Source organism: Salvelinus fontinalis, chromosome 28 (genome assembly GCF_029448725.1).
Source record: "Salvelinus fontinalis isolate EN_2023a chromosome 28, ASM2944872v1, whole genome shotgun sequence".
Classification (NCBI taxonomy): domain Eukaryota; kingdom Metazoa; phylum Chordata; class Actinopteri; order Salmoniformes; family Salmonidae; genus Salvelinus; species Salvelinus fontinalis.
The window spans coordinates 22,813,648-22,840,441 of NC_074692.1; the positions used below are offsets into that span (position 1 = coordinate 22,813,648).

At 42.4% G+C, this 26,794-nt stretch overlaps 4 protein-coding genes across 9 annotated transcripts in view; 2 read left to right on the forward strand and 2 right to left on the reverse strand.

The window, feature by feature from the left end:
• The window catches only part of tpcn1 (two pore segment channel 1), a 35,260-nt gene extending 32,560 nt beyond the window's left edge, over window positions 1–2,700 (reverse strand). For 2 of the 3 annotated variants that reach the window (XM_055887129.1, XM_055887131.1), the window contains exon 1: window positions 2,151–2,699. In XM_055887129.1, the coding sequence (XP_055743104.1) occupies window positions 2,151–2,244 (94 nt within the window). In that variant the 5' untranslated portion in view covers window positions 2,245–2,699. Of the gene's footprint in view, window positions 1–2,150 lie in introns of all 3 variants that reach the window. The other variant, XM_055887132.1, reaches the window with a different exon arrangement.
• Window positions 1,275–26,792, forward strand: iqcd (IQ motif containing D). 3 transcript variants are annotated; one of them, XM_055887146.1, is made up of 5 exons: window positions 1,275–1,357; window positions 24,780–25,458; window positions 25,670–25,903; window positions 26,036–26,107; window positions 26,240–26,792. In XM_055887146.1, the coding sequence occupies exons 2-5, from the start codon at window positions 24,781–24,783 to the stop codon at window positions 26,522–26,524; spliced, it is 1,269 nt and encodes a 422-aa protein (XP_055743121.1). In that variant the 5' UTR covers window positions 1,275–1,357; window position 24,780; the 3' UTR covers window positions 26,525–26,792. The 3 variants fall into 3 exon arrangements, with proteins under 3 accessions (XP_055743121.1, XP_055743120.1, XP_055743117.1); XM_055887145.1 differs by lacking the exon at window positions 1,275–1,357 and adding an exon at window positions 22,958–24,592; XM_055887142.1 differs by lacking the exon at window positions 1,275–1,357 and adding an exon at window positions 22,959–24,501.
• On the forward strand, window positions 1,276–15,605 carry LOC129826427 (polyubiquitin-like). 2 transcript variants are annotated; one of them, XM_055887149.1, is made up of 2 exons: window positions 1,276–1,357; window positions 14,921–15,605. In XM_055887149.1, the coding sequence occupies exon 2, from the start codon at window positions 14,930–14,932 to the stop codon at window positions 15,398–15,400; it is 471 nt and encodes a 156-aa protein (XP_055743124.1). In that variant the 5' UTR covers window positions 1,276–1,357; window positions 14,921–14,929; the 3' UTR covers window positions 15,401–15,605. The 2 variants fall into 2 exon arrangements, with proteins under 2 accessions (XP_055743124.1, XP_055743123.1); XM_055887148.1 differs by lacking the exon at window positions 1,276–1,357 and adding an exon at window positions 14,397–14,485.
• LOC129826428 (peroxisomal membrane protein 2-like) lies at window positions 16,454–17,274 on the reverse strand. Its single transcript, XM_055887150.1, has 3 exons — window positions 17,149–17,274; window positions 16,729–16,848; window positions 16,454–16,641 (listed from the first exon to the last, which is right to left on the reverse strand). Exons 1-3 carry the CDS (start codon window positions 17,257–17,259, stop codon window positions 16,573–16,575), a joined length of 300 nt encoding a protein of 99 aa, XP_055743125.1. The 5' UTR covers window positions 17,260–17,274; the 3' UTR covers window positions 16,454–16,572.
• Window positions 26,793–26,794: the final 2 nt, after the last annotated feature.

Below are 26,794 nucleotides of genomic sequence, written 5' to 3' on the forward strand. Positions count from 1 at the left end.
GAGTTCAGTCTCTGACACCATGATAGATATAATCCTTAAATCAACCCAACTCTTAATCCAACTAAGTCATACTTGCTAAAGATAATATACATCCAGTTCACCACTGACCATTAAAAGACTGATCTATAAACAGATTTTCAAAAGTTCCTCAAAATCAAGCCGTAAAAATAAAATCTTAGTAGATGCGTAGTAGATGTGTCTCTGTCCTCTCCTTAGGAATTACAGACAGACATCTGTGATCACTGGATCTGAGTGCCAAGTAGGCAGGGCTCACAGAGATTATGCCAGCCAGCTGTCCAGTAGTCAGTCAATCAGTCAGCCGGATCCTGCACATGGAGGCCTCTGCTGGTGCTCTGACATTAGCGTGTTCTGAGCTCAGTCTGGTGCTGTGTAGAGATCAAACTCCAGTTCAGTGATAATCCTAGGTGAGGCTCCTGTTCTCTCAGGCCTCTGAAGTGGCCTAGTATATGCTGTTATCCTGACAGCACTGTGTCTGTGGGTAAAGTCCCAGCCACTCATTTGTTTTTCAGAGAAATAAAATGTTGGAGCTCCTGTCAACAACTCACTGAGTTCAGGCCCCGTGTCTGCCTATGGCTCCCCATGCCCATACAAACACACACAGGGCAGTTCTGGTCAGTCCTCCGGGCTAACAGGAAAATACTACAGAAATCCTCTTTGCTCCATGGTGGCTCCTCCAAGCGGTCTAAATCACAACAACAAAGTCAGCAGCTGAATCATGTCCTGTCGTGAGCCAGAGCCTGAGTGAAGGTCTGCTCCAGGCTGTGTGTTTTAGAGCAGGCCTTCCTTTGCTGTGTCCTGCTCTCCGCCACCTGTGGAACAATCTTCGCCTCCCCTTCTTCTCCCAGGCCTCAGGGAAGTCACTGCTCTGCCCGCTCCAGATATCCTGGAAAAACACCCGTACTTTTCCTGTCCACTTCCAAAGGAGGGGAAACCGAGAGCTCACTCTCTCTCTCACACACACACACACACACACACACACATTCTCTCTCTCTGGCCCACAGAACCAGAGAGGGCCGGGGGGGCTTAGAAAGACACACACTGCCCTGCGTGTGCTTCGGGAGGGGGGCAGCGGGGCGCAGGGGGCCACTCTGCTGAGGCTGCAGTTTCCTGCATGTATCAGAGGCAGTTTGCAGTGTGTGAGAGGTACAAAGAATACAGGATTACTGAAGTGGAGACACACAACACACACGTGATCTCTGGGTTATGGGGAGACCTCTTTCTTTTAATTTAAAGCGAAAGAGCAGTGAGCCAGCGCTCCCCAACTACCATACCCGCTAACAACAAAACCTTCCTCAGCCAAACCCTATTGTCAGCCTGCAGAGGAGCTGCCTCTCTGGTGAGTCTCTATGGAAGGGTTACACCCTCTTATCTTCAACGACAGTGGCTGTTAAAGTAGAAGATACATTTGTTTCTGTACTCCTTTGTTCATTCATTTTTCCACATTAGATTAATTTGGCAGTGGTTCTTTGCAGAAGTTGTTTGGTGTGGTCATAAGAGGTATCACGTGATCAATTGATACATCTCTTGAACAGATTATATAGCCTGTTTTTTTATTGCACTATTTAGAGAAATGCCGAAAATCTTAACATGAATTCCTAAAAGCTGTTCTTTCAAGTTTGAAAACAGACTTTCGTAGAACCTAATTCACTCATAACCTATTCATCATAAACTACTAGACCAGTAAACAAAGAACAATGAAGTAATAAAAAGTCCTTGAAGTTCAGAAAGTTCAGGACATTTGTAAACACTTATTGAATCATCATGATAGTTGAGTTATCAATGTCAATAAACAACCAACAAACCCCAAACAGGCCAGGTCACCAAGACAATACACTCATATTTTTTCCGCAGGCCTAATCTGATCTATGTGGAACATTAGAAAGAATAGAATTAGAGGACCTAACGGAAAAGTATGCATGTTAGCTAATGAGCATCATTATGATGACTCCACAAAAATTACAAACCGATCAAAGGCAAAACCTAAAAAGTATGATACCCATTATGAAGAGGCTGTGCTAAATGTAATTTCAATGTCATTGGCTGCAGTCACTCTTGTTATCTAGCTAGATGGGTCAGCTATCCTTGCTAGCTACCTACGCAGTAAAATGGGGATGTCAACAAAAACTTACTCTCGTCTCCCCTCTCTGTCTCCTCACTCAACAGACCGCTGTTCGCATCATCCCAGGTCAGGATGAGGGGCACGTCATCATCGGTATCCTCCATTCTCCCGGCCGTAGAGATTAAATCCACAAGGGAAAGCAATTTAGTTAGCTAGTAAAACTACAAAAAGTCCCAGCTACCTACCGTTAGTATCTGATAATTCCTTCTAGCTAGGCTAGCCTTAGTTACTGGCTAACGCTATGGTCAAAATATACACGCCATACCTAGTTAGCTAGCTTCTGTCTTTTAGCTAGCTATCTTCAGATAACGTTAGCATATTGACACATTTAGCTAGCTAGTTAGCTAACTGGATAACTAACTTTCCAGGTAACTAACGTTAACTCCACTAAACTAGGATTGACGACTGTTGATGGAGTTATGTAAACCATGACACTTAAGCATTGTATTGGCACCACCATCGACTAAGTTTCGTATCCAAAGTCAAACTAAATAAGAAATATTTTCAAATACTAATTTATGCGAGCTGCATCTCGTCATCAACACAAAAAGTACTTCCGGTTCACGGAATTTCTGAAATGCTCAAATTAAAAGTCCCCGGTGTGAGGTAGTGAACGTTATTAATAATAAGGGTTTCATGTAGAAAAATCTGATCTCTGAAATGAAAATGGATGGACCTCCCTATTTTACCAAAACTCTCCCTATCATTAGTGACTTTAAATAACGCCACTTTAATAATGTTTATATATACTACATCACTCATCTCATTTATATATAGTGCTCTATACCATCTACTTTATCTTGCCTATGCCGCACGGCCATCCATATATTTATATGTACATATTCTTATTCATCCCTTACATTTGTGTGTATAAGGTAGTTGTTGTGAATTTGTTAGATTACTTGTTAGATATTACTGCATTGTCGGGAACTAGAAGCACAAGCATTTCGCTACACTCGCATTAACATATGCTAACCATGTATATGTGACAAATAAAATTTGATTTGAACGCCTGAATTTTTTATTGTTGTTAATAATAAACAAAGTCGGTGGCAAGTGTTTCCCTGAAAGCTGTCTGGGTTTAAACATATTCTATTGTACATAAAGTCAATAGCTTAATTAGGCTAATTGGTAGTGACATAATTAGATTACTTCCCAAGCAAAGTCAAAATCTGAATGTCAAAGAAACGAAGCAATGATATCCCCATATGCATCGGAGTCACTTATTTTACAGCATAAAGCGCTGTTATAGATGACTTTATAAAATCGGATCCGTTTTATTTTCTTCAAAATCTTAAACTAGGCCTATGCCTTTTGCCATTTTCTCCAATAAAAGATTGACCTGTGGCATACCCTCTCATCCCCCCTCAATTTGAGTCTTGGTTTGAACTTAACAACTCTTCACTGACACAGAGGTAGGCTATTTAAAATAAAGAAATTGAAATGAATTATGCCTACTTGATTTTGCCTACTTTCAGCACCATGAGCTGTCCATTTCCGATTGATTTTGCCGCAGCTGCTGCTTCAAGTTCCAGCACCACAATGTAAATTACTCGAATCTGGTTTATTGTTAGGTCAATAACTCCAATAAATACATAATGGGCAAGAAGCATATTGTTTTTAGTAAAATCACTTATAGTAGTAGCAAGCTATCAAAGTTGTCCTCCGTTCCTCCTCATCTTCGCGCTCTCCTCAAACTGAACAGAACATAGGCTATAGGCTCGTACGCACGCAAGACAATGCATTTTTGGGGGCTAGACCTAATCAACAATTATTTTTGGAAGAAACCTTGGACTCTCCTCCTGAACTGCCACCGTAGCCCTACACAGCACAACAATTGGTTAAGCAGCACTCAAAAAAAAATGTTGATCAACATCCCAGCAGCTATCTTAGAAATATAACTTTGTTCTGTGCTTCTCATAGCACGCACTTCGTAGCCTATAGATTATGGATCATTTGATTTGAGACCACGCTAAATTGCCTAAATGCGCACTTGATATTGCATGCCCAGTGGAGAATAAGAGATGGCACAAATCAATATAGCCTAATAAGCAATTCATTAAAAAAATATAAATATTGACATTTAATCAACTACAAATTACATTACCCTCCTCTGGACTCGATTTTAAAAATACATCTATATACAGTAAGTATGTGGACACCCCTTTAAATGAGTGGATTCGTCTATTTCAGCCACACCGTTGCTGACAGGTGTATAAAATCGAATACACAGCATTGCAATCTCCATGGAAAAAACATTAGCAGTAGAATGTCCTTACTGAAGAGCTCAGTGACTTTCAACGTGGCACCTTTATAGGATGCCACCTTTCCAACAAGTCAGTTAAATTTATGCCCTGCTAGAGTTGCCCCGGTCAACTGTAAGTGCTGTTATTGTGAAGTGGAAAAAAATCTAGGAGCAACAAAGGCTCAGCGCAAAAAAATGGTCTGTCCTCGGTTGCAGCACTCACTACCGAGTTCCAAACTGCCTCTGGAAGCAGCTTCAGCACAATAACTGTTCCTCAGGGACTTCATGAAATGGCTTTCCATGGCCAAGCAGCCGCACACAAGCCTAAGATCACCATGCACAATGCCAAGCATGGAGTGGTGTAAAGTTTGCCGCCATTGGACTCTGGAGAAGTGGAAACACGTTCTCTGGAGTGATGAATCACAGTTCACCATACGGCAGTCCGATGGACAAATCTGGGTTTGGTTGATGCCAGGAGAACGCTACCTGGAACAATAGTTGGGGCTGTTTCTCATGGTTCGGGCGACCGTTAGTTCCAATGAAGGAAAATGTTAACGCTACAGCATGAAATGACATTCTAGACGATTCTGTACTTCCAACTTGGTGGCAACAGTTTGGGGAAGGCCGTTTCCTGTTTCAGCATGAGAATACCCCCATGCACAAAGTGAGGTCCATACAGAAATGGTTTGTCGAAATCGGTGTGGAAGAACTTGACTGGCCCACACAGAGCCCTGACCTCAACCCCATCGAACACCTTTGGGATGAATTGGAACTCCAACTGTGAGCCAGGCCTAATCACCCAACATCAGTGCCCAACCACACTAATGCACTTTTGGCTGAATGGAATCAAGTCCCCGCAGTAATGTTCCAACATCTAGTGGAAAGCCTTCCCAGATGAGTTGAGGCTGTTATAGCAGCAAAGGGGGGACGACTTTATATCAATGCCCATGATTTTGGAATGAGATGTGCAACGAGCAGGTGTCCACATACTTTTGGTCATGTAGTGTACTTAACCCTCCCCTTGACTGTAATTGAAAAGTATGGCCCTCCCCCATTTTCCTCCAGGTAACCATTCTGTAAATTATGATCCCTTCCTAATAGTAGAAAGTGTCAATAATCTGTAGTTATTCATGTTATATGAAAAATAATTGTCTAAACATTCACAATGATTCATATTTAAGTGACATTTGCAAATAAATGCTCCCAATGCAAATAATTGTATATGAAATAGATATTGGCTTATAGAGCAAAAATTATTCCAGGTGCCGTAGTAAAGGTATTGTAGGGAATACTCCGTAGAGTCTGTAGAATGTATATATGGTGTCATTTCATTGGGTACTGAATAATGCAGTGTTACTGGCCTTTTACTCCACCCATTCCATTGGCCACAACCTTAACCTAATTCTCCTAACCTGCTACGTTAATTCTCCTAACCTGCTGCGTGAGTTCTCCTAACCTGCTATGAAAAACGCACTTCCGGTCATAGCTGTATTCCACCTAGTCAGAACTCTGAGCTGCTTGTGTATTTGACACCTGTAACGTAGTTCCACCTCTGACACTGCCAAAACCACCACAATGCGGATGTCAGCTAAAGTGGATCTGATTGAATCAGGTCCTTAGAGAAGGGAGGATGGGAAAAGATGGGAGGTTGAGATAAACTTTGCCTGGGTGGGTAAGGAATGGCAAGAATGGGAGTTGGTGATAAGCTTGGCTTGGGTGGGCAAGGATGAGAGAGTGGGACACGTTTAGCTTGGATGGGTAAGGGTGGGAAAGGATGGCAGGTTGGGACAAGCTTGGCTTGAGGTAAAGGGGGAGAAAACTGGGAGGGGGAGATGGAGGGAAGGGTTATCTTTGGAGAGAGAAAAGGAAGAATTTGACTATACCACGTCATTTTATTCTGTACAGATTAGGAAAGGATATTGAGTTATTATTATTCCTTGTTTGTCATTATAGCTAAGATTCACTGTTGGTTATTGATGAGAGTGGAGAGGGGCCCCATCTGCGGGATTGGGATGGGGTAACTGGGAGGGCATCAGACACTGTCGCAGTCGGTGCCGTTTAAGATGAGGGAGGACACTTTTTTTTCATGAGCATGGCTGTGTTTCTATTGCAGCATATTGGATGACTGTCATTCATACTCCATTCACCCAGTTCAATGTAACATCAATAGGTTTAGGCTACTACATGATACTCAATTTTTCCCTATACCCATCATGAGGTTGCTACAACCTCGCCTATGAATGAAAGTTTACGACGTCGGTTCACACATGTCAAGAGAAAAATTTGAGGTGACAGACAGTGACACATTGACAGACAGTGACACATTCAATACCACCCTTGCACACTCTTGCCTGCTAGTTGATCTAGGGTGTAATCATTAGACCAACTGTTGCAAATGAGAGTGGCTTAAAAAAAAATCCATGACATAGTGATATCGGATCATTCTCCGGTATCATGCTTAATTACACCAATAGAAAATAATTTTGCGACAGAATATGGAGAATGAACAGAGCACATCTTCAAAATGTATTAAATACATAAATGAAAAAATAAACTTTACCATTACAAATATCAACATAGAGGATAGTAAAAAGCCGACCTCTGATATAATTTGGGAGGCTTTTAAATGCTTTAGGGAATTGTATCATACTCTGCAAAAGTTAAATCTGAGTTAGTGATGTATTTTTATTTAATTTGAGTCTCTATCTTTGAAAAAGCCCATAAAAAATTGTCTTTAAAAAGGTAAAGAAGAAAATACAATTTCTGAACTGTCACGTCCTGACCATAGTTCTTATGTGTTTTGCTTGTTTAGTGTTGGTCAGGACGTGAGCTGGGTGGGCATTCTATGTTGTGTGTCTAGTTTGTCTGTTTCTGTGTCCAGCCTAATATGGTTCTCAATCAGAGGCAGCTGTCAATCGTTGTCCCTGATTGAGAATCATATATAGGTGGCTTGTTTTGTGTTGGGGATTGTGGGTGGTTGTTTCCTGTCTCTGTGTTTGTGGTCTGCACCAGATAGGTCTGTATCGGTTTGCCACTTTTGTTATTTTGTATTTGTTTAGTGTTCACAGTAGCTGTTGTTAATTAAACATGTTGAGCACTGGCTACGCTGCGTGTTGGTCCGATCCCTGTTTCACCCCCTCTTCTAGTGAAGAGAGGGAAGGCCGCCGTTACATGAACTTAAGCAGGAATATGATCTTTTACTTTTGAAGAGAGCCAACAACTACAGGTTAAACTCAAATAAAGCATACTGCTTAATGGCAAGTAAACATCTTGCAGCCCTCACAAAACGAATACACGCCAAACCAGTTATAGTCTGAAAAGATAAAGAAACAAGTGTGTTAAATAGAAACACTAACCAATTAATGACAATTTTAAAAGCTTCTCTGAAAATCTATAGAAATCAGAATTAAACAGCGAGACTGATCTTACAGGCTTCTTATACTCAACAACCCTGAAACAATTATCAGCAGACAAAAAACAATCACTAAAAACATCACCCAAAAAGAAATACATGACACTGTTAATAAAACATTTAGTGGAGAAAAGGACCAGGAATGGACAACTTTCCAATAGAATTCTATTTAACATTTGGGACAAAGTAGCGCCCCTATTTACACAAATTACAACACGTCACTAAATTCAGTGTTTCCTAGTTCCATGTATCAAACAGTTATTTCAGTTGTATTAAAACCAGTAATCCAGGTCAGAGTCAGGCAGGTACAGAACGGCAGTCAGGGTCAGGACAGGCAGAAAGGTAAGAACCGGAAGACTGGAAACAAAACTTGAGAACAGGAAAAACGCTGGTACGATCAGACCAGACAAGATGAACTGGCAACAGACAAACAGAAAACACAGGTATAAATACACAGGAGATAACGAGGAAAAATGGGAGACACCTGGTGGGTGGTGGAGACAAGTACAAGACAGGTGAAACAGATCAGGGTGTGACAGAAATTGTGTTAATAAAATAATAACAATGCTTATAAGCAATAGAATGGCAAAAGCTTTACCAGACTTGATACATATTAATCAAACAGGGTTTATTCAAACTAGACATTTACAAACAAAAACATGTTTCAGTTTAATACAATGTGCTAAAAAATAAGATTGAGATTTATCAATAACGGTTGTTGATGCCAAAAAGGCTTTCGACCATCTTGAATGGCCTTTTTTATTCAAAACTTTGGAAGTTTTCAACTTTCGGACTGAAATAATTCATTTAATACAAATATCTCATGTCCTAAAGCTAAAATATACACAAATTCAGAAAGGTGAACAAGACACGGATGTCCTCTCTTACCACTTCGGTTTGCACTGGCAATTGAACCGCTTGCAGAAAGAATTAGACAGGACCCATATAACGAGGTATCAGTATTGGTAAACATGAATATAAACTAAACTTATTTGCAGACAATCTCCTGATATACATGACCAATATTGAATACTCAATGCCCCCCCCCTGCTAAAAATATTTTCAGAATACTTTATTCAGGATATAAAATATAAGTGAAAAAAACAATAATAGAAAAAGGAAAAAATAAAAGAATAACGATCTAGAGCAATCCTTTAAGTGGACTACAAAAAATATCAAAGGCTTAGGATGCTTAATAAGTGACGACAAATAAATATTTTAATATAGCTTCATCGCCTTACTCAACAATATGAAAGCAGACCTAATTAAATGAAACAATCTTCCTATAAATCTAACTGGTAGAATAAACCTCTTCAGATTGGCATGGCTCCGAAAGCTGTATACTTATTCTCAGTAATACCAATTACTCCACCGAAGACATTCTTTAAGAAAGTATACTAGTATAACAGACTTTATATGGGCAAATAAAACTCATAGAATGAAAAGGAAAGCTTTACATCTTCCTAAGTCTGAGGGTTTTAACCTTCCGATTGTATCAACTCGCCACCCAAGGCTTTTACTTGTGACATATAGTTAAATGTACTAAAGAGCAACAATGGGTATATATTGAAGATGTGCATGCTCATCCCCAGAATCTTTTTACGTGTCTATTGTCAAAGGATAAAGCTAAAAACATAAACAGCTTCATAGTTAAGAACACTATAACAGCATGGAAGAAAATTAAATTCATTCTATCCCACTGCATTCCACTGCTAGCTTACCTCTGAAGCTAAGCAGGGTTGGTCCTTGTCAGTCCCTGGATAGGAGACCAGATGCTGCTGGAAGTGGTATTGGAGGATCAGTAGGAGGCACTCTTTCCTCTGCTCTAAAAAATATCCCAATGCCACAGGGTAGTGATTGGAGACATTGCCCTGTGTTGGGTGCTGTCTTTTTGACGGGATCATAAACGGGTGGCCTGATTCTCTGTGGTCACTAAAGATCCCATGGCACTTATCGGAAAAGCAGGGGTATTAACCCTGGTATCCTGGCAAAATTCACAATCTGCCCCTCATACCATCATGGCCAACTAATCATCCTCAGCTTCCAATTGGTTCATTCATCCCCCTCCTTTCCCCGTAACTATACCCCAGGTTGTTGCTCTAAATGAGAATGTGTTCTCAGTCAACTTACCTGGTAAAATAAGGGTTATAAAAACATTTTTTTAAACAATATCACTCCCTTAAAACACAATCCTTGAGATAGCTTTTCAGAATTATCCGATAAATTGGTCCACATGGAAAACTAAAGGCATAAAAACTGTACATTACTTTCCATGATAGGATATTTATTAGTTTACAAAAATGTGAATTCTCTGATCAATGACAAAACATGCAATTCAATCTATTTCAAATTCCCTTTGTAACGCAACAAAATGTGAAAAAATAGGAAAGGGGAGTAGACTTTCTATAGGCACTATAGAAACACCTGTAGGCCTAAATAGTCTCATTGATGATATACGACTTATAAAGTATGGTTATATTTAATTTGCTCTGTTAAACCTACACTTTGGAATGATTTCGATAGTAACAGTGAATCGATTTAGTTATAAAGGCTACCCTGAATAAATAGAAGTTAATAAATGAAGATATCTCTCAATAATCATCCTCACAATAACACATTGGTAGTAGTCGGTAACAAATATCAAAGCTTAGCAGGGCTTGTTTAAAACCCTGCATGGGAGACCAAATGGAGAGCTGTAGATAGATTAACTCACCAGTAGGAGGTGCTGCCCAGCCTATTGTTTTTTTTTCCTGATAGTCAATATAACATTGAAGATCTGATATTGTTTCAAAGGTACAAATTCAATATAGTTTATACAAGGTTGGTCTATGTTGAAAATTAGTTACCATGATGGCATAATCCTGTGGTGGAAAGCCTTGTGCAGGTCTACAATTTTATCCATGATGTCCTTACACAGCTCTCTGGTCTTGGCCATTGTGGAGAGGTTGGAGTCTGTTTGATTGAGTGTGTGGACAGGTGTCTTTTATACAGGTAAAGAGTTCAAACAGGTGCAGTTAATACAGGTAATGAGTGGAGAACAGGAGGGCTTCTCTGTGAGAGCTGGAATTCTTACTGGTTGGTAGGTGATCAAATACTTATGTCATGCAATAAAATGCAAATTAATTACTTAAAAATCATACAATGTGATTTTCTGGATTTTTGTTTTAGATTCCGTCTCTCACAGTTGAAGTGTACCTATGATAAAAAATGACAGACCTCTACATGCTTTGTAAGTAGGAAAACCTGCAAAATCGTAAGTCTATCAAATACTTGTTCTCCCCACTGTATATATATATATTGTAACGGCTTCCGTCGGTAGAAGGAGAGGAGGACCAAAGCGCAGCGTGGTATGTATCCATATTTATTAGAATACTTCTTCAATACGAACAAAACAATAAACAGACGAAAACCCAACGAAGCTACAGTCCCGAACTAGAGAACACAAAAACAGATGAACGCAAGAACAGGAACAATCACCCACAAACCAACAGTGAAAACAGGCTACCTTAATATGGTTCCCAATCAGAGACAACGTAAAACACCTGCCTCTGATTGAGAACCATATCAGGCCAATAAGACAAACCTAAACAAAGACTAAACAAAGGAAATAAGGTCAGGAACGTGACATATATATATATACACAGTTGAAGTCAGAAGTTTACATACACCTGAGCCAAATACCTTTAAACTCAGTTTTTCACAATTCCTAACATTTAATCTGAGTAAAAATTCCCTGTTTTAGTTAGTTAGGATCACCACTTTATTTTAAGAATGTGAAATGCTAGAATAATAGTAGAGAGAATGATTTATTTCAGCCTTTATTTATCACATTCCCAGTGGGTAAGAAGTTTACATACACTCAATTAGTATTTGGTAGCATTGCCTTTAAATTGTTTAACTTGAGTCAAAAGTTTTGGGTAGCCTTCCACAAGCTTCCCACAATAAGTTGGGTGAATTTTGGCCCATTCCTCCTGATAAAGCTGGTGTAACTGAGTCAGGTTTGTAGGCCTCCTTGCTCGCACACGCTTTTTCAGTTCTACACACACATTTTCTATAGGATTGAGGTCAGGGCTTTGTGATGGCCACTCCAATACCTTGACTTTGTTGTCCTTGAGCCATTTTGCCACAACTTTGGAAGTATGCTTGGGGTCATGTCCATTTGGAAGACCCATTTGCGACCAAGCTTTAACTTCCTGACTGATGTCTTGAGACACTGGTTCAATATATCCATATAATTATCCTCCTTCATGATGCCATCTATTTTGTGAAGTGCACCAGTCCCTCCTGCAGCAAAGCACCCCACAACATAATGCTGCCACCCCTTGCTTCGCGGTTGGGATGGTGTTCTTTGGCTTGCAAGCATCCCCCTTTTTCCTCCAAACATGACGATGGTCATTATGGCCAAACAGTTCTATTTTTGTTTCATCCGATCAGAGGACATTTCTCCAAAAAGTACGATCTTTGTCCCCATGTGCAGTTGTAAACCGTAGTTTGGCTTTTTTATGGCGGTTTTGGAGCAGTGGCTTCTTCCTTGCTGAGCGGCCTTTCAGGTTATGTCGATATAGGACTCGTTTTACTGTGGTAATAGATACTTTTGTACCTGTTTCCTCCAGCATCTTCACAAGGTCCTTTGCTGTTGTTCTGGGATTGATTTGCACTTTTCGCACCAAAGTACATTCATTTCAAGGAGACAGAACGCGTCTCCTTCCTGAGCGGTATGACAGCTGAGTGGTCCCATGGTGTTTATACTTTCGTACTATTGTTTGTACAGATGAACGTGGTACCTGCAGGCATTTGGAAATTGCTCCCAAGGATGAACCAGACATGTGGATGTCTACAAATCTTTTTCAGAGGTCTTTGCTGATTTCTTTTGATTTTCCCATGATGTCAAGCAAAGAGGCACTGAGTTTGAAGGTAGGCCTTGAAATACACCCACAGGTACACCTCCAATTGAATCAAATGATGTCAATTAGCCTATCAGAAGCTTCTAAGACCAAGACATTTTCTGGAATTTTCCAAGATGTTTCAAGGCACAGTCAACTTAGTGTATGTAAACTTCTGACCCACTGGAATTGTGATACAGTGAATTCTAAGTGAAATAATCAGTCTGTAAACAATTGTTGGAAAACTTGTGTCATGCACAAAGTAGATGTCCTAACCGACTTGCCAAAACTATAGTTTGTTAACAAGAAATGTGTGGAGTGGTTGAAAAACGAGTTTTAATGACTCCAACCTAAGTGTATGTAAACTTCAGACTTCAACTGTATATATCACGGTGTCAAGGCATATGAACTAACAGGTTACAGAGCAAACAACGCACTTATCACATCACTACATAGGTTGTAATATGGCTTTTCCCCCCTGGCTTTGCTTCCCCGGTATTTTACCCACGCACTAACTGATTATTGTAAGACTGTTAGTCTTAATTACATATCATGATGAATACTGTTGCTGAATTGGCCACATTCGGATGCGAACTGAAAGCCTAGCCACTGGCGACTCCGGGTGTGTCACATGCGATGACGCTGGAGAGACGAAGCAGGTACGGGGCGTAAAACATTTAATGAACTCGGACATGGAACGAGACAGGAACAGCGTCAGCAAACAAATACTAAAGACAAAAACAATACAATGCAGCAGCGGGGAACAGAGCTGGGGAACTTTAGCGCCAGGCGAGCCTTTAGCGCCAGGCGAGCCTTTAGCGCCAGGCGAGGGGAGAGCGGGAGAAGACGTGACAGGGTGTAATTTCACGGTGGTGCAGATTTGGTGAACCCTCTTATATTTTCCTTCAGTTGATAAGACCGTCTTGTCCTCAAAAGTCTGGTGAATGTATGTACTGTTTGTTGTATTTGCTGAGTTCAAGTACGTAAATTCATGTAGAGTGGAGATTCAAACCTCAACAACTGTGTTGTATTTTGTTAGCTTATACACTGCCTTACTCTGTCAACTACCTAATTTTCCAATTTATTTAGTCTTGTAAATAAAACCGTAAAAATATATTATCTGTGGCCTTGAGTTCATTTACAAGTGATTGGGTCCTTGAATTTTTGAGCTCGACGACTTTCAGAATGAGAACATAGTAACTGACTGTTAATTAAGACTGTTGTTGATATAGGATTGGTACGGTGGTTAATGATAACTACGATAGAGTTAATTAAAGGGATCTCTATATAAAACTGAATGGTTCCTCACGTTTGATTAATTTGGATAGGATAACCAAATTAATTACAATAAATTATATAAATTAATTATTCCAGTAATACCTGGAATATCCATAGTCAAAGTTACAACACTGACATATCTGTGTGTGATTGATTGGGAATGATCTAGAATGATCTTTGTGAATTTTTGTGTAATGTGTAGAAACATTTGGACCAAGTTGTCATTGGGCTACTGTATTTCATGGGGTTAGTAGTAGGCTAGTAATCTATTCTAAGTCTTAACTGAACAATAACATACAAATCATTTATTGCACTCAACTTTCTGCCAACAACAGTTGCCTACATCATTATTATTAACTGAGAATAGAAACCGAAAGGGGCAAAGAGGCAGAGGGGAAAACGAACCTTAGTTTGAGGGGCGGGGTTTATCAGCTGTTATATACCCGGCTCAGCTGCAGACGGTGACAGAGCTGTCATCATCTTTCAACTTGCAAGAGTTCAAAATAATAGGCCTATCTACTGAAAAGGTAAATCATTTTTTTACATCATAAGGCTACAATAGGCCTGCCATACAGAAATGTGCTGGATAAAAAAAAGCTTAATAGCTTATCAACTAAATGATCTTATATTATGTCAGGTATTACAATCGTCTGATTAAATGGTCAAGCTTAATTAAAGCCTGTCGGTAAATATACAAGTTATAATGACTCCCTTATATCTTTCAATCATCTCTTAATGAATCTCACTAAATACCAGCCATGAGTCAGCTGAAATGTTGATAGAGATGAGACATGACATATTGTAACCCTTATTATAAGACATTATAAAGGATCATACATGCTTTTAACAAGTTATAAAGCATTATACCAGCAGGCTTTAAGTAAAGTGTTACTAGACTAAATCATTCAATTGAGCTATGCTATTGTAAGGCCAAATAAATAATACATGAAATCCTCTTTCAGATATCTATCATGGAACTCACTATAACACTTTTGAATGGGGACTCACATCCCCTGACGGTTCAGCCACACACCACTCTGGGGTCGCTCAAGAGTCTGATCAACCAACACTTTGGAGTGGCCATGGAAAGGCAGAGGCTGTCAGGTGTCAATGGGAACAACATCAGTCTCAGCGATGATTCAAAAACGTTGAGTGACTATGGCCTGCATTCAGGATCTAAAGTGATGGTGCTGATTACAGAACCCACTCATATCCAGGTGTTCCTGAAAAATGAAAAGGGCCAGACGCACACATATGAGGTGGTGTCAGGTGAGACTGTAACCCAGTTCAAAGCCAAGGTCCAAAACAAGGAGGGAGTCCCAGCCAACCAACAGAGGCTGATTCATGAGGGCAAGCAGCTCGATGATGGCAAGAAACTGGAAGACTATGGTGTCAGAAATCTAAGCACTATTCACCTGACGCTCCGTCTAAGGGGAGGCTGAAGACACCCAGTATCGACCTGAAACCACAGGTCACCAGTTTTTTTAATAAGCATTCCATGTCTATAGAGAAACATCTAGTCCAGAAATGATCATTGTTATATAACATTTTTATTCAATTGTGAACTTTAAATTAAGCATTGCTGATATAGGCTAACTGTATGTTAAATTAGATTGTAATCAAGTAATAAACAAGTATAAAACTCAAGCAGTCTACTATCGTTATTATGGCTCCAACTCGTAAAAAAAGATAAAGCAACATGATAGATACTGGATACTGGACTGGTTCTTGTTTTCATTTATAAAATAGGGTTAAAACAAATACTGTACATCAGCATGTAAAATTATTTGCCGGTTTCAGTCCGATGTGCTGTTGCTCGCTTATTTGACCTGATAGAGACAGCAGTCACATTTACAGTTGAGTTGAGACTCAAACTAAAACAAGTCTACATAAGGAAACTACAGGTTGGCCTTGTCAGCAATATACACAATATGTTGTGGTTTGATTACAATCTTAACATTGCATATTCATATGGTGTTAAATGAGTTGCCTTCAAGATTGAAACAGTTACTGTTATTTATTTCCTACAGCACATTTGCTTTGCTTCGTCTTAAATTATCCCCAATTTTTTGTATTTACTATTGTTCAAACCAAAATAGACCTTGGCCCATAGGAGAATACTCAAGTATTTCAATTTATTCAAGAATTAACTTTTAAGATTGAACATTTCAGTTATAAGTTATTTTGCATGTGAGCAACACATTGGATGTATTAGGATTTCATTTATTTGTATTTTTTCATTTTGCCTTTATTTAACTAGGCAAGTCAGTTAAGAACAAATTCTTATTTACAATGACGGCCTACCAGAAGGCAAAAGGCCTCCTGCGGGGACAGGGGATTCAAAATTCAAAATAAAATAAAAATATAGGACAAAACACACATCACGACAAGCGAGACACCACAACACCACATAAAGAGAGACCTAAGACATTAGTGTAGTAGTGCAGTACCTTGTGTATTGTGTGACTGAAGTCCTACAAACCACCCCCAGTTAATTTGCCTGGTTGTACCAGCTTGCTGCACTGGCATTCACAGGCCTGTCCTTGTAACGTTCTGCAGAGGCACACCCTGTGCCCTCTACATTCAGTAATCAGGGAGAAGATCTTGGGAGTCTTCACTTCCTCACAGACGCAAGGTAAGCATACCAAAATAAGGCCACCATGTTGGCAAACAGCACTCGAAACTGAAAACACAACAACACAGATTGGTAACAGAGCACCACTACATTCCAGATGAATGCATAAAAGAAAAGCCAGTGAGAACTGCTCACCTCTACAGACACATAGTTGATGTTGATGAACTGGAAGGGGGTCCACACTTTCCAGTTCATCTTCAAGGCAGGCCAATAACTACTATTCACTTTGCTCTGGAAGTCTTCCCACCTCTTACCCTAAAATAGCATTAGAATGGATGAAAAGGAATGTACAGGCTTGGCAATAGTATGGATTAGAATGTAATTAATGAACCACTAATGGAAATTAACTGTCTGAGTAGTACTGCATAATTTCATAGGGCCAACCTAAACTGACAAACTAATAAGCAGTCCCTGCTTAAAGTTTGAACTACACAGTGTAATACCAAGTTTGATATGGGACTGTTACATTGCACTATGACACTGTGTTATATCTAAGCTGTGAGAGTTAGTCAGGTGTATAGTGCAGGAGAGTAGATAATGGAGCAGGTGACTAACCGCTTGGATGTTCATAACAAAGAAGAAAAGCAGCAGGAACGCAGGGGCGAAGATAAGGCGATCCAAGAGCAAGCGTTTCACCATGCAGTATGGAACAGTGGTAGGCACCATGCGCTTTTAAAAGTCATGGCCGACAGGTCCAGTAATGAGCAACCTCAGAGAGGAATAGGCGAAGGGAAAAGTTTAATCCCGACTAAATTCTGGCCACAAAAATAAGCCCAACAAGTGAGGACATTTTTTATGGAGGTCAGTGATAGTGTCGAATTTGGTCAACAAAAATATTGAATTGCTCATTTGCTGCGTGCGGCTTATTTGATCGAATAGAAGTGTCATAAGGGTTAAGGTTGTTACTAATGCTCTAATATTACCGGACACACATGTTGTTATTTCCGTAACTTTGAAAAAAACTACTTTACATCTTAAATAAAGGTTAAATATTTTTTCAAATATCTGAGTTGTGCCTCTTGTCACAGAGATAGAGGACTCAACATGGATATAACTCATTTTAACATGGGAGTTTGCCATTGAGGGCTTCCACCATTTTAAAGTTGTCAAGTGCGTGGGGATTCCTATGAGTTGGGAGCAATCAGCCAATGAAAAAGAAGAAATTCACATTAAAAAAATGGTGCATTTTATCTAATCCTTACCTTAACCTAATTATCCTAACCTGCTACGGTAGTTATCCTAACCTGCTGCGTAAGTTCTCCTAAACCTGCTACGAAAAGTAAATTTTCACAAAAGCTACACTGTATATGAAAAAGTATGTGGACACCCCTTCATATAAGTGGATTCGGGTATTTCAGCCACACCCTGTTGCTGACAGATGTATAAAACTGAGCACACAGCCATGCAATCTCCATAGACAAACATTGGCAGTGTAACGGCAGCCTTCCTTCTCTTCAAGAGAAGAGGAGGTGTAGCAGGGATTGGACCAACACGCAGCGTAGCCAGTGCTCAACATCTTTAATTAAACGATTAAACAGAGAACACTTATAAATACAAAATAACAAAAAGTGGCAAACCGATACAGTCCTCGCTGTTGCAGAGAAAACACAGAGACAGGAAACAACCACCCACAAAATCCCAACACAATACAAGCCACCTATATATGATTCCCAATCAGAGACAACACAAAACATCTGCCTCTGATTGAGAACCATATTAGGCCAAACATAGAAACAGACAAACTAGACACACAACATAGAATGCCCACCCAGCTCACGTCCTGACCAACACTAAAACAAGCACACCACACAAGAACTATGGTCAGAACGTGACAGTACCCCCTCCTGAGGTGCGGACTCCGAACGCACCCCCTAAAACTCAAGGGGAGGGTCTGGGTGGGCATCTGTCCGCGGTGGCGGCTCCGGCGCAGGATGAGGCCACCACTCCACCATTGTCTTTGTCCCCCTCCTTAGCGTCCTTTGAGTGGCGACCCTCGCCCCCGACCTTGGCCTATCAATCTTCACCAAGGTCCCCACTAAATTGAGGAGACAGCTCAGGACAGAGAGGTAGCTCAGAACAGAGAGGTAGGTCAGGACAGAGAGGTAGCTCAGGACAGAGAGGTAGCTCAGGACAGAGAGGTAGCTCAGGACAGAGAGGCAGCTCCGGACTAATGGCAGCTCCGGACTGAGGGGCAGCTCCGGACTGGAGGGCAGCTCATGACTGGAGGGCAGCTCATGACTGGAGGGCAGCTCATGACTGGAGGGCAGCTCATGACTGGAAGGCAGCTCATGACTGGCGGGCAGCTCATTACTGGCGGGCGGCTCTGGCGGCTCCTGACTGGCGGGTGGCTCTGGCGGCTCCTGACTGGCGGGCGGCTCTGACGGCTCCTGACTGGCGGGCGGCTCTGACGGCTCCTGACTGGTGGGCGGCTCTGACTGCTCCTGACTGGCGGGCGGCTCTGACGGCTCCTGACTGGCGGGCGGCTCTAGCAGCTCCTGACTGGCGGGCGGCTCTAGCGGCTCCTGACTGACGGGCGGCTCTGACGGCTCGGGACAGACAGGCGGCTCTGACGGCTCGGGACAGACGGGCGGCTCTGACGGCTCGGGACAGACGGGCGGCTCTGACGGCTCGGGACAGACGGGCGGCTCTGACGGCTCGGGACAGACGGGCGGCTCTGACGGCTCGGGACAGACGGGCGGCTCAGATGGCGCTGGGCAGGCAGGCAGCTCAGACGACGCTGGGCAGGCAGGCAGCTCAGACGGCGCTGGGCAGGCGGACAGTGCAGGCGGCATTGGACAGATGGCCGACTCTGACCTGCTGAGGCGCACAGTAGGCCTGGTGCGTGGTGCCGGAACTGGTGGTACCGGACTGGAGACACGCACCTCAAGGCTAGTGCGGGGAGAAGGAACAGGGCACACTGGACTCTCGAGGCGCACTATAGGCCTGGTGCGTGGTACCGGCACTGGTGGTACCGGGCTGAGGGCACGCACCTCAGGGCGAGTGCGGGGAGAAGGGACAGTGCGTACAGGGCTCTGGAGACGCACAGGAGGCTTGGTGCGTGGTGCCGGAACTGGAGGTACTGGGCTGGAGACACGCACCATAGGGAGAGTGTGTGGAGGAGGAACAGAGTTCTGGAGACGCACAGGAAGCCTGGTGAGTGGTGTAGGCACTGGTGGTACTGGGCTGGGGCGGGAAGGTGGCGCCGGATATACCGGACCGTGAAGGCGTACAGGAGCTCTTAAGCACCGAGCCTGCCCAACCTTACCTGGTTTAATGCTCCCCGTAGCCAGGCCAATGCGGGGAGGTGGAATAACCTGCACTGGGCTGTGTTGGCGAACCGGGGACACCATACGTAAGGCTGGTGCCATGTACACCGGCCCGAGGAGACGCACTGGAGACCAGATGTGTTGAGCCGGCTTCATGGCACCTGGCTCGATGCCCACTCTAGCCCGGCCGAAACGTGGAGCTGGAATGTACCGGACCGGGCTAAGCACACGTACAGGAGACACCGTGCGCTTTTCCACATAACACGGTGCCTGCCCGTACTCCCGCTCTCCACGGTAAGCACAGGAAGTGGGCGCAGGTTTCCTACCTGACTTCGCCACACTCCTCTTACCCACCCCCCAATACATTTTTGGGGTTTCTTCTCGGGCTTCCAGCCACGCTTCCGTGCTGCCTCCTCATACCACCGCTCCTGGGCTTTAGCTGCCTCCATCTCTTCACGAGAGCGGCGATATTCTCCAATGTTAGCCCAGTGTCCTTTACCCTCCAAAATTTCCTCCCATGTCCAGGAGTCCTGTGTAGTGGGCCGCTGCTGCTGCTGTTGCTGCTGCCCGTTGCTAAGCTGCTTGGTCCGAGTTTGGTGGGTGGTTCTGTAACGGCAGCCTTCCTTCTCTTCAAGAGAAGAGGAGGTGTAGCACGGATCGGACCAACACGCAGCGTAGCCAGTGCTCAACATGTTTAATTAAACGATTAAACAGAGAACACAAAAAGTGGCAAACCGATACAGTCCTAGCTGGTGCAGAGAAAACACAGAGACAGGAAACAACCACCCACAAAATCCCAACACAAAACAAGCCACCTATATATGATTCCCAATCAGAGACAACACAAAACATCTGCCTCTGATTGAGAACCATATTAGGCCAAACATAGAAACAGACAAACTAGACACACAACATAGAATGCCCACCCAGCTCACGTCCTGACCAACACTAAAACAAGCACAACACACAAGAACTATGGTCAGAACGTGACAGGCAGTAGAATGGCTTGACTGAAGAGCTCAGTGACTTTCAATGTGGCACCGTCATAGGATGCCACCTTTCCAACAAGTCAGTTCATCAAATTTCTGCCCTGCTAGAGCTGTCCTGGTCAACTGTAAGTGCTGTTATTATGAAATGGAAACGTCTAGGAGCAACACCGACTCAGCCACAAACTGGTAGGCCACACAAGCTCACAGAACAGGACAGCCGAGTGCTGAAGCATGTAGCGAATATAAATCGTCTGTCCTCGGTTGCAACACTCACTACTGAGTTCCAAACAGCCTCTGGAAGCAACGTCAGCACAAAAGCTGTTTGTAGGGAGCTTCATGAAATGGGTTTCCATGGCCAAGCAGCCGCACACGAGCCTAGGATCACCATTTACGGACTAATCTGGGTTTAGCGGATGCCAGGAGAACACTACCTGCCCGAATGCGTACAATGACATTCTAGATGATTCTGTACCTCCAACTTTGTGGCAACAATTTGGGGAAGGTCCTTTCCTGTTTCAGCATAACAATGTCCAAAGCGAGGTCCATACAGAAATAGTTTTTTCAAGATCGGTGTGGAAGAACTTGACTGGCCTGCATAGAGCCCTGACCTCAACTCCATCAAATTGGAACACCGACCCCGAGCCAGGCCTAAACACCCAACATCAGTGCCCGACCTCACTAATGCTCTTGTGGCTGAATGGAAGTCCCCATAGCAATGTTCCAACATCTAGTGGAAAGCCTTCCCAGGAGAGTGGAGGCTGTTATAGCAGCAAAGGGAGAGCCAACTCCATATTAAAGCCTATCATTTTGGAATGATATGTTCGATGAGCAGGCGTCTACAAAATTTTTGTCATGTAGTGTATATATATCCCTTCTAGACAAATCTGTCTTCCATCTTTGAGGACATGTAGTTCCATTGTTAGAGCGGTCACGTGACTATCTTGTCAATATAATAGACCATCTTTGGCAACCTGGATGATGTCTCTTGTTTTGAATCTCAATTTAGAGAACTTCATTTGAAAACGGAATCTGAGAAGTTGAATATATGAAACTTGGATCAACTTGAATTGATAGTTTGTAAACTTGATACACAGACAACAAATAAAGGTGAAATAAATAAATATAACAACGAAACGGAATATATAAATATTGAACTTGAATATTCAATTCAATTGAAATTTTATTTGAAAACTGAATTCAATATACAATTTAAATGTATGAATTCAATGATTACATTTGTACATTAAAAGTGTAAAAATATCCTAAAGTATGGAATTCAGAAAACATTTCTGTGGGCACTGAAATCTCTATAGGCATTATCCTCCGCTCATTGACCAAAGGGATTACTATCTCCTCCTTTCTCTAATACAGATTACTATCTCCTCCTTTCTCTAATACAGACTACTATCTCCTCCTTTCTCTAATACAGTGGTCACCAACCTTTTCTGAGTCAAGGTCACTTTCTGAGTGAAAATGCAAGCCGAAATCTACAGCTCAGACTGTTTTTGAACATGACTTAAAAAACATAAGCCTATGCAACATTAAGTTTCGCCATCAGCTGGAAGACTGTATCCTGTTTTCTCAGTGGAGGGATGGAGAGAGGAGGGACCTCACCGGGGATGGAGGGATCCTCCGTTCCCCTCAGACTGACCATCAGTTCAGTAAAAAAATTAAACAATGTATTATGATCACTCAGCTGTGCCTCACAAGTAATACAACAAATGATCTATTAGAAGTGTGATCGTATACTTAAAATCATTTCAAAATGGTCTGAGAAGAACAACATTGACAGGGTAATTCAAGATTATCCAATATGCAGTGATAATGTATTGGGCCTATAGCCTACTGTACAAACCTCCTTGCTACAGAACTGTTTTTAATAGGTTAACCTCTATGGGATCGGTGTCCCTAAACCAGGACGGCTGTTACTAACGTGCGCTAATCAAATCAAATTAGTAATATGCTCCAAATACAACAGGTGTAGACGTTACAGTGAAATGCTTACTTACGAGCCCCTAACCAACAATGCAGTTTTACAAAATATGGATAAGAATAAGAAATAAAAGTAACAAGTAATTAAAGAGCAACAGTAAAATAACAATAGCGAGACTATATACAGGGGGGTACCGGTAAAGAGTCAACTACCTCAACAGGTTAGTTGAGGTAGTAGGTAGAGTTATTAAAGTGACTATGCATAGTGACGTTTTAAGTAACAGCCAACTTTCCAGGACATAGACATGTCTTATATCGGCAGAATGTTTAAATTATTGTTAATCTAACTGCACTGTCCAATATAATGTAGCTATTACGGTGAAAAAAATACCATGCTATTGTTTGAGGATAGTGCACAACAACAAAACCCTTTTATCACAGCAAATGGTTTGATACATTCACCTCTGAAGGTAAATCATGTACTTACATTCAGTAATCTTGCTCTGATTTGTCATCCTGAGGGTCACAGAGATAAAAGGTTTTGTTTTGTTTGATAAAATACATTTTTATATTCAAATGTAGGAACTGGGTTCTACAGTTTGAACCCCTGCTGTCTCTGGAACACATGTTTTCTAGTTTGTATTATCTTTTACCAGATCTAATATGTTATACTCTCCTACATTAAGATCACATTTCCACAAATTTAGTGTTTCAAACAAAGTGTTCCCTTTCAAATAGTATCCAGAATTAGGCATATCCTTGCTTCAGGTCCTGGGCTACAGGCAGTTAGATTTGGGTATGTCATTTTAGACGAAAATTGATAAAAAGGGTATGATCTTTAAGTCGCACTGAATTACTTCTACCTCGTTCACAAATTCATGTTGTTACTCCTACGACCAGAGAAAGTGAAATATTCCTCGATATTATAAAAGACACCGGGCGCAAAAATAACAATGAAAGCTTAACGAAACATGTGCATATTATGGCTTATAAAACTATTAAACAAAGTGTTGACAGTGCTGAATAACAACTTATACATGAACTTACTCATAAAAACAGCAGATCTGCTGTATTCGTTGAGTCTCTCTCTAGTCCTGGTTTTAAACGTTTTGAAATCTCACATTATTACATTTGTTGTGCGTTCGTGGCTTTTTTTTTACAGTCCCTTGTGCGAGGAAACTGTGTAGACACGGTAATCTGAGTTATCTGATTGGCCAGAAGTAGGCCTATAGTTTTCTGAATCAAGTGCACCTACCTGCAACAGCGCGAAACGAATACAAAAATTAGGAACTCAAGGTTTTACCGATGGGTTTTTCACAGAAATGTTTGGTGCGATTGAACATCTCTCTGGCTGTAGCGTTCACTTTAAATTATAATACAGCGCTAAAGGTAATCCTTGTTTTTCAAAACAAAAGTTGAGCTTGAAATTCAAGTTTATCAATCAGACCGGCCGCATTAAATCGGACTTTAGTAATCATGTTGTAATATAACAAGCTAATGAGCCTAAATTACAACATCATGACCATTATTTATGTATGCTAATTTATTTCAGCTCTTCGTTGACGCGAATGGCCCCTCCCCCCACCCCACATCTTTGGTCTCTTAGCAACTGTATTGTAAACTATCAACATCGATGTGATGTTCTTTTCTATGCTGCTGCCAATAATGTGTCTGGTGCGATTCGATTTGCTTTATTTAAGTGCTGTTTAAGTTCAGAGGAGGTATGTTGTTTTTCTTTAGGCCTAACGTTATGTTTTCTTTATAAAGTGTTTTATACGCATGGAATCTGTATCTTTTTGTAGCTAACGTTAAGTAAGTACCTTATATCTAAAAGTAAACTACACTACACATTAGGCAACTGTTAACCTAGTTAGCAAATCGTAATATTGCCCTAACGTTAGTGGTAAATGTGTTTGTGATGCTGAATTGACCGATGTTATAGTGTTGATTTGGGCATGATGTTTTATTATTTAATAATATTCCCCCCTGTCTATGGCAGTATGTCTGCAGAGGTGGCCATACAGCCCCTGGAGGATGTTAGCCCCCAAATGATGTGCTCCAGTCCCCAACCCAGTCCACAGCCCCAGGCCAAAGTGCTCAGGGAGGACCTCCTAAAGATCCTGGACCCTTCACGGAAGAAGCTGTCATCATTGGAGACGCAGCGCTTCGCAGGGGTGCTGGAAGACTGCATCGCCAGGGTGGAGACGGTAGCCATGCTGCCGGCTGTGCTGGCCCTCCTGGGAAGGCTGTCTGTGGGGTTGGAGTTGGAGGGGGCCTTACAGGAGCAACAGCACCTTGGAGAGAGGCTGGTGGGCCTGGGGCAGAAGCTGGTTGAGGGGGAGGCAGGGGAGAGAGCGAGAGCAGAGTTAGAAAGGGCCATCCCCAGCTCACTGAGGAACGTGCTCAGACTGCTGAGAGCTCATCCAGCCGCAACCCGTACCCTGAGTAGTGAGGCAGAGGGAGGGGGGCAGGGGGTGAGTGAAGAGGTGCGAGGGCTGGTAGGGGGGCTGCAGGAGTTGCGGGGGGTGCTGTTAGAGAAACTGCTGACAAGCCCGGCCGAGGAACGTCGAAGAACACGCTACATGCAGGAGGTTTCGCTGCGCCATGGCAACAACATGGAGCTGGTTGCTACACTGGAGGCGGAAGCCGCTGCCGCCATCAAAGACAGAGATGCTGAGGTGCCGATACAGTTATCATTGTCGTTATACTACTGTTGTTATTACACCAGAGTTTAGACCTTGAAAAATTTTACCCATGATAATTCTAGCTCAGTTCTCCAAAATGTAATCTCTCTACTTTCTCTGCTGCTCTCTCTATCTTTCTCTCTCACTGTCGTCTCCCGCTCTCTTCTACACTCTCTCCCCGCCCCCCTACCCCCTGCTCTCTAAGACCTCTAAGAAAATTGAGGGGATCAGGAAGTTGAAGAGCTCTCTGCACCAGATGGAGAAGATCTCTGAGGACTTTGTGTTGCGGACACAGCAGGATGCCGACAAGCAGAACCAATCAGACGCTAAGACCTCAGAGGGGAGGCGGGCCCGCATGCAGCAGGAAGCCAATCAGCTGAGAGTTCAGCTTAACAACCTGATTTCTGAGAACCGCGAGGTAGAGACTTCGCTCCGCAAGGTGGGAGATCCCAGAAATAGAGCCCTAGCCCCCTTATCTAAAACATTTTGATAAGTATTCTCTATGCATGCAGTAGATCCTGCAGTGCGAAATATAACTTTTTTCAATGTTGTTCTCCTCCCCTCCTGGCAGAAAAAATATAAAGTGGAGACAGAAATAGAGAACTGGATCCAGAAGTATGATGCTGATATGGGAGAGAAACAGGTAGACTAACCCTAAAAAATCATAACAAATCTTCCACTGAGTAACAGCAATTAATAATATGATTTTAGTGATGCTTATTAAATCCCCACCCCCCTCTCTATCTCTCTCTCTGTGTTGTCTGCTCCCTCCCAGTTTGAGCTGGAGGACATGACAAGGGTCTATGAGGAGGAGAAGGAGGAGCTGAGAGAGCTAGAAGAGGCGTATGCTGTCCTGGAGCAGGAGTTCAGTCAGATCCAGGAGGAGCGGCGTTTGGCCGAGGAGAGGAGGGAGGAGGAGCAGAAAGAGCTGGAAAAGAAGAGCTGTGCCGCCACCATTATCCAGGCTTACTGGAGGGGCCACCGTGTCCGCAAGGCCATGAGGGGGAAGGGCAAGAAGGGTAGCAAGGGCAAGAAGGGCAAAGGCAAGAAGGGCAAATAAGGGCAAATAACTGTGGAAAACTCGGCCAGACCAGGACAGTCCATTATTCCAGCGTGGTTTTTATATTTGTGAGAAAGATGTGGCAGCTCTCCAAAAACACGTCCCATTTTCCTTTTCTCCTTTTGTACGTTTTCCTTTTAGGTGTCAGAGTTTATTCCAATAAATACTGTGCAACGCAGCTCTTGATTACTATTGTATGATTACTACTCTGTGTTTGATGTTATCTATTTTTAAGTGTTAATTAAAAGAAAAGGGGATTTTTTTTAAACA